Genomic DNA, 7,128 nt, shown 5'->3' with positions numbered 1-7,128 from the left:
GAGGGGAGAAACGTGTGTGCAGTGAGGAGCTTTCACAGTGGCCATAGCAAAGCCCAGAGTCTCCCAGATGGTCCTCTTTTGGAGGTGGAGCTGCGGGGGTGATGGCTGAAAGGAGGAAGCTCCCTTCTAAGGAGTGGGTGCAGAGGGGTTCCTGGCAGCCCGAATCCTGGATGCTGACCTCATCCGGGCAGCCTTTAGGATGGTCTTGTCAAAGAGCTCTTTTTCACGGTAGTGCACGGGTGGGCCACGCAGGTACTTCTCTTCTGCCTCCTTGTAGCTAAGCTCATCCAGGGCAGCGATGGAGCAGATGATTGCTTCTGGAAGAAGAACCTCCATGGTAAACCGGACTCTGTCTCCTCTTGCCAGAGAGAGCAGGGCCTCATCCGCTTCCTTGGATATTTCTTGCAAGTGTCTGGCCACGAGATGCAACTGGTCCTCATCCTCCAGGTAGGTCTCAATGCAGAAGACTTCCCTCTTTGATTTCCAAAGGTCGTCCAGCCACCTGGACGGTTTCCTGCCCTTCACAATGTCCAGCAGGTGCTGGTCGGCCCCCTTTCTCTTCACGATGAAGTCTACTAGCTTCTGGTTGGCTCTGTCCCAAGCGGCCCTCATGCGGTCAGGCAAGAGTTTCTTGCGGGGCCCCTTCGCACCCAGGGCTGTCTCCTCCTCCCAATCTTCCAAGTCGGCATAGCTCACCTTGGGGAAATCAATGTGCAGGTCGCCCTCTTGGATGGCTCTCCTTAGCGGATAACTGGCTTGGGAGGTGTAGTAGTCCATAAAGGAGCCCAGGAAGGAGCCACAGGCAAGGTCTTCTTTGTAGTGGTCGATCACTGAGAGGCACCAGTTGATGCCCTGGCTGTACACTCTGCTGGCTCTCCGCAGGAGCGATAATTTTGCTCCACAGTCCAGGTGCTTCAGCTTGCGGAGAGGGACTCTGACACCCCTGTGCTCAAACTGCATGTTGCCCTCGATCAACAGCACCCTCGCCATCTTGTCGTTTTTGCTGACACTCTTGACCACCGCCGGCCAGAAAGGAAGGTCCTGGAATTTGAACCAGACCAGCATGCCTCGTTCGATGGTACTCGGCTCTTGAGCAGAAGCCACGTTGGTGGCTTGGCGGTCTTCTTGAACTCCAGCCGCTCTCCTCTTGACCCCGGTGTTAGTTGCTTTTGAGTGCACCTTAGTTTCCAATTCTGGGAGCCCGCATTGTGCACACAGCACATGGATCTTCCTTTTCCGGGTAGCAATGCGGAGAGATCTTCGTAGCCTCGGGATTGGAGGCATGCAGGCTGCCGATGCTCCCCTTGAGTCTGGTTTCGGGGTCCCCGGCCGGGGTCCTCCTCGTTCTCTGGGAGGGTGGTCTTCCTTTGGGCTCCAATAGCCCGGATCTCTAGGCTGCCGCACCGTACTTGTTGTTTGAGAGCTCTGGGCAAGGTAGAGACCTGCCTCGGTGGCCCAGAGGCAGCCTGCTGCTCATTTCTATCCCGGGCACCCTCCCTGGAGGCCGGGGCGCTCAAAGACCTGAGCTTGGATGTGCTCAGCTTTCTCTTGCTGGGATTATCACCAGCATTTCCTGCTGGTGTCTTGCAGGAGGCTGGCCACACTCTGGTGCGTCTTAGCATGTTTCCTTGCATTTCAAAGTGAGCGTGCCCAACAGCACTGTGCGCCCGGGCTTTCCCCCCTTGCACTGCAGGCATATTCGGTGAGCCCATCAACACAGATCTCGGGCGGCCCCGCTTCCCAGGACTCCTGTGGGAGAGCCCTTGGCCTTTCTGGTTGCGCCCTTGGAGGTGCAGGCGCTGGCGTGGGCTGGAGCTGGCCTGCTCTTTCGGAACCTTTGGCGCCGCTGTGCTGGTTCTTCTGCCACCTGCCCTTCCTCCTTGATACAAACAGGTTCCCTCTCCCAGAACATCCAATGCCACCTTGAGGGCTTTTCTGTATGCCCTGGTCTGCCTTGGCGAGCTTTGGCCCTGTGACTCCTTTCCTGCCAAGGAGGCGATGGTTACGGTTTCAGACTTGGTTAGGGGCCTCGCCTCTGTGCTCCTTACTCTCGTCTTCTCACCCACAGGCAGGATTTGGACCTCCAGGAAAGATGCCCCTCTCCTCTTACTATGGGCTGAAGTCCCGGGTCTGGACAACACCCTTGCAGGCCACAGCTGGCCCTTCCAGCCACAGAGCACATACTCTGCAGAGTCCATGGTGCTGTGCTGATCAGGACAGGGTGACTGGCTCCCTTGATTGTGGTGGGCACTGTGACTGCTGGTCGTCTCCGGCTTGGCTCCCCTGCCTGCGGTGCTATCCTCCCTCCAGAATCTGGTAGACAAGCTTGAACTGATGTCCTTGCTCAGAGTGATGTGGGCGTATCCTGTAGTGTGCGAGAGGGAAGCAGAGCTGCGTTAGGAAGGAATTAGCCTTTAGTGGACACAGAAGCAACAGCTCAATGAGGTGAGGAGAGAGAAAGCAAGGGGGTGCACAAAGTCTGTTCTACAGAGCTGAGGGTGCATCCGGGAGAAGATGTGGAAGGATCCAGAGCAGATGTGTAACACACGGTTCCCCACCTGGGGCTGAGGTGGTGAACTTCCTCCTGGAGAGGTGAGTTTCTTTACATGGCTTGTGTATTTTCTTGCCCATCCAGTACCTTGGGGCTCCCTGGGGTTCCCTGGGGGTGGGGGGAGCCTCATTGTTCTCTTTCCTAGGGAGCTAATCCCACTCTGCCCCACCCCAGGAAGCCTGTGGACACCTAGTGCACCCGTGCCTTCCACACCAGTGTGATACCAGGTTGAAGAGCAAGGGGGTAGGGAAATCTTCACGGTGATTTGCATAACATGGCAAGTAAGGATGGTTGAGGTCACTGTCATAGCTTCTGGCGTCCCTCCCCCTCCCCCAGCCCCCCATATTTTGGTTCAGATCTCTTGTTCCCAACTCTGTCCTGGACCTCGCTATGGGATCAAGTGTCCACATGGCACAAAGGAGAGCCCCCAAAAGAAAGCACTTCGTTGTGGAGAAATGCTTAGTAATTGGCAAGCTCAGTAGTGTCAGATGGAGAGCAACAGGGTAAGTGTCTCTGTTGGAATTGCCCACCCTCCTGCTGCAACCTCAAGTCTGTAGACCCTGCCACACCCATATCTGCTGGTGATAGGCACTGTTCTACCAATAGACCCCAGGCCACAGAACTCTCCTGCCCACAACCTCTGTGCCCTAACGTTAATCCACAAAGTCTTAGACAGACAGGAAATCAAAGCAGTTAGCTTGATGACCTTGTATGGCCACTTGCCCATCCCTAAGTCCAGAAGGCATGCTTTGAATCGGAAGTGGTGTCCAGTCTCATCTGTAGGGCAGCACTCCTGTTCATGTTCCTCCATGCTCTGCCTCTCCACACAGTCCCTCCCCTTGTGCTTCTCAGTGGAATCTCATCCCTTTCTTCTCACTGTGAGTAGGTGTGTATCAGGGTCTCTTCCTTTCCTGACTGCTCTTGCCTTTTGGGGCCGTGGTTTCCTGTCAGCAGTGTGCATGTCGTGCATGTGTGCGTGCGTGCGTGCGTGCGTGCCTGCATGCGTGCGGGAAAACAAATCCCACATCTGTCTGATCCTCAAAAGAGGCCCACTGTGCTTGCCGAGAAGGACCACACACTTTAAAGGACCACAACACAGTAGAACCATGAAGGGCTGACATGCCACAGCTGCTCACCTCTCATGCGAGGATGCAGGTGCTTTCTGTCATTGCCTGGGTGCCACCAGGCACAGTGAGGTAGAACACTGTGGACTCAGGGCTCCTAACACAGCTTCCGAAGGACACTGCTGTTCTTTGGGGCTCCCGTTACCCCACGTCCCTTCTGTGAGTGTGGGCACACTGAGCTCTCTTAGGGACTCCAGTCCTTATCCATAGCAATTCCCAACCATACAGAAATACGGGAGGCAGATGATATTCACGTCATTCCCTCGGTCCTCCCCCTCCCACCCTCTCTGTATCCATAAACACCTGGTGTTACATTCTGGCTCCCTAGTCACTGCGCAATGTGCGGTGGCCCTTCTGCCCTCTTCCCATTCAAGTCTTACTGACTTTGAATCTGATTTCACAGTGTGTAAAGTGACTATCTACATAAAGAAGCCTAGGTCTGTCCCAGGCCACACCTGCTGGGTGATGCAATAGTAAATGTGTACTGTGGAAGTCTGGGGCCCAATTTAGGGATCACCCGCAGTAATCTTTCCTCTGAGGAATCTGTGTGATCTCACAGGGTTGGCCTTCTCTGATCCAACCCCTCTGGAGTCCTGGGCCACAGCTCTCTCTGGAGGACACAGAGGAAAACATAGGTGCCTCAGTTACTTCAGGCTGCCTTCTGCTGGACCTTCCTAGCACATGCCCTCCAGCAAGGCTGAATGAGCACCATCAAGCCCCAATGTGCCCCCATGTCCAGGCACCACACCTTGGGCACAAGAGAGCCCACCCCTCACTCAGTGCCCTTAGCAACCACGGATGCCCGAGTTACGCTTATAGAACGCAAGCTTTTGACCCCAGGCAGGCCTTGCACGAGCTTCTGCTTCCCTCAAGCATGATGTTCTCAGCCTCACACACTTCCTGGGTTAGAAAATATACCTGGGAATACCAAGTATGTGTTCCAGCCCACAAACCAGGACATCCACGCAACATCTGTAACTCAGTCATAAAGAGAAACGTTTGCACTCAGATCAGGCCACACTCTCCACAGTGTGTGTATTCCATCTGTGCATGCCTATTGCTCCAGGGCATAGAAAAGTCCTTACATTTTCTATAGCCTGCTTAAATATTGTCAGTATTGCCACCCGCCTCCATCGTTTCAGGCATCACCTCCAGTGCACTACCTTCAACAGTTACCTTTCCGATGAAAGAAGACTATCTTCCCCAGAGGTGCACAGAGAAGTGTGCGAGATAGGATCCTGAAATCTCTGTCTCAACACACGCTTTGGCTCCGTGCCCGAAGGCCTTCTATCAAGAACTTGCACACGCAATCCCTGTGTGCGATGTCTAGTCACATTTTCTCCAGATGGGAGCTTCCAGGTGGCTTCCCTCCCTGTGGTAAGACACACAGACAGGGGACAGTCTGATGAGAGGGTGCAAGAAGGGTACAAAGCATATTGCTCACACACAGGGACAGAGATACACAGAGATCCAGATGATGTGCTGGTGGGTCAGAGAGAAACCTGTAATTACACATCCTGTGATACCCAGCTGATGCTTAACCCAACCGTGAGCAGAGTAAAGACTCAGGCCCGGACACAAACTAATACCTGTCCAGCGAAGAAACTCTGCCCCTTCCTCAGGTGTTCATACCGCGCTGATTTTACCTCAGTCTGCCTAGCTGTGATTAGTGGCCAGCTTGGAGGGGGCTGTCTTTTGGGGAGGCATTTCTTACTTCCTGTGTCAGGCCTCCAGGCCAAGAGACCTGGAGACCTTGGCTTCAATCCTCCAAGGAAACTGCCAGTCATCGTCCCCATTTACCTCCTCTTTAAATGCCTTCCAGCTTCTCTCCCTCAAGACAACACAAGCCACAACTATCTCAGGTAAGGTGCTGTCACATGAACAGGGTCATTCTGTCAAGAGCACATGTGACAATCATCGCCAAACAGAGACGAGGCATCCGTTACGTAGGTTGGCGATCTATGCTTTCAGGGCCTGAAACGATAAAGCTGGTACCAAAGAGGTGTCACCTGAGGACAAAGAGACAGGGCTGGCTGAGCAGCCAGTCCTTGGGGCTTCGAGTCAAACAGTAGTAGTGAGAACCTTTCCTGTCCCGTGAAAGGGCCAGCACGCTCCCACGGCACACTCACAGGCTCAGCTCACTCACTCAGGCTGGCTAGAGGCACCTACCTATGCGCTTTGCGTGTCTGTCTAGTGATTCCACCTCTCCATTCTGTGAGTATCCTTCGCAAATGAATCTGTAACCAGGAAAGAATGGCTTGTCCCCGTTGTCATGGCAACCACCATGTCATGGGGGAAAAAAAAAACAAAAACGTTCTTTCCTACTAGCCAGTTCTCTGTGGAAATCAGGAAGTACTAATCCACCCAGGAGGCTGACTGTTCACTTCCATCTCTGTCACCTAGTTCCCTACCCCACCCCCTGCAGCTGCACACATGAAAGAAAGCATGCACACACACTACAGAAGGTGATGCTGCCGTTCCAGGGTGCAGGGGGCCTTGGTGCAGGGGCTTTGACCACAGAGGGTCTGGGACAAGGCAAAACAAGAGATGGCAGGTTCTGTTCTGCCTTCATAAGATCAGGAAGGGGCCAGGTCTGAGGACACCTTTACACCTGCCAGAATCTGGAAGGCAGGCACGTTGTTTCTCCAGAGGTAAATAAGTGTTCTAGGTCACTTGGCAGAAAATATGGAGGACTGTGGACCTGCAGGAATTCAGGTGGCATCATCAAAAAAAAAAAAAAATCCATCTTGACTTCCAGGCAGCAAAGAGATAAAGCAAACTTCAAATGGCAGGAGGCTTTGGAAACCTCAAAGCGCACCCACAGTGACATATTTCCTCCAGCAGTGCCACACCATCCAAACAAACCCAAACAGTACTAGGAAACAAGTATTCAAAAGCCCCAGGCTGTGGTGGATATCTCATTCCAATCAACACATACACACACACACACACACACACACACACACACACACACACACACACACACACACCACACACACACACCACACACACCACACACACACACACACACACACACACACACAACACACACACACACACACACACCACACACACACACCACACACACACACCACACACACACACCACACAAACACACACCACACACACACACATACACACACACACCACACACACACACACCACACACACACACACACACACACACACACTGAGAGAGAGAGACAGACAGACAGACAGAGACAGAGAGAGAAACCATTTGCCTCTAAGCTGCCTCAAGGCATGCCTACTAGTCCATGCACCCATCCCTGCATCTAGTGGGATGCTTTCTCACCACATTAGATGACACCAATTTGGAAAGTTCACCTCTTCAGCGTTTTTCCTACTCTGACCATGACACATACATGGATAATTACAGAATGTGCCTTTTGTCTGACCAATTTCCGTTAAAATGCTCCCACATTCATGGAGTGG

General features: G+C 53.2%; 1 protein-coding gene across 1 annotated transcript; it reads right to left on the bottom strand.

The window, feature by feature from the left end:
- Positions 1–6,669, bottom strand: LOC114689183 (PWWP domain-containing DNA repair factor 3A-like). Its single transcript, XM_037199323.1, is given in 4 exon segments — positions 1–1,328; positions 1,331–2,365; positions 4,852–5,047; positions 5,845–6,669. Coding segments are annotated over 2 exon segments (2,070 nt in total). The 5' UTR covers positions 2,199–2,365; positions 4,852–5,047; positions 5,845–6,669; the 3' UTR covers positions 1–126.
- Between the last annotated feature and the right edge of the window lie 459 nt (positions 6,670–7,128).

Source organism: Peromyscus leucopus, chromosome X, assembly GCF_004664715.2.
Source record: "Peromyscus leucopus breed LL Stock chromosome X, UCI_PerLeu_2.1, whole genome shotgun sequence".
Lineage (NCBI taxonomy): Eukaryota > Metazoa > Chordata > Mammalia > Rodentia > Cricetidae > Peromyscus > Peromyscus leucopus.
Note: the sequence above shows the minus strand (reverse complement) of the source record. Positions and strands in the feature narration are given on the sequence as shown.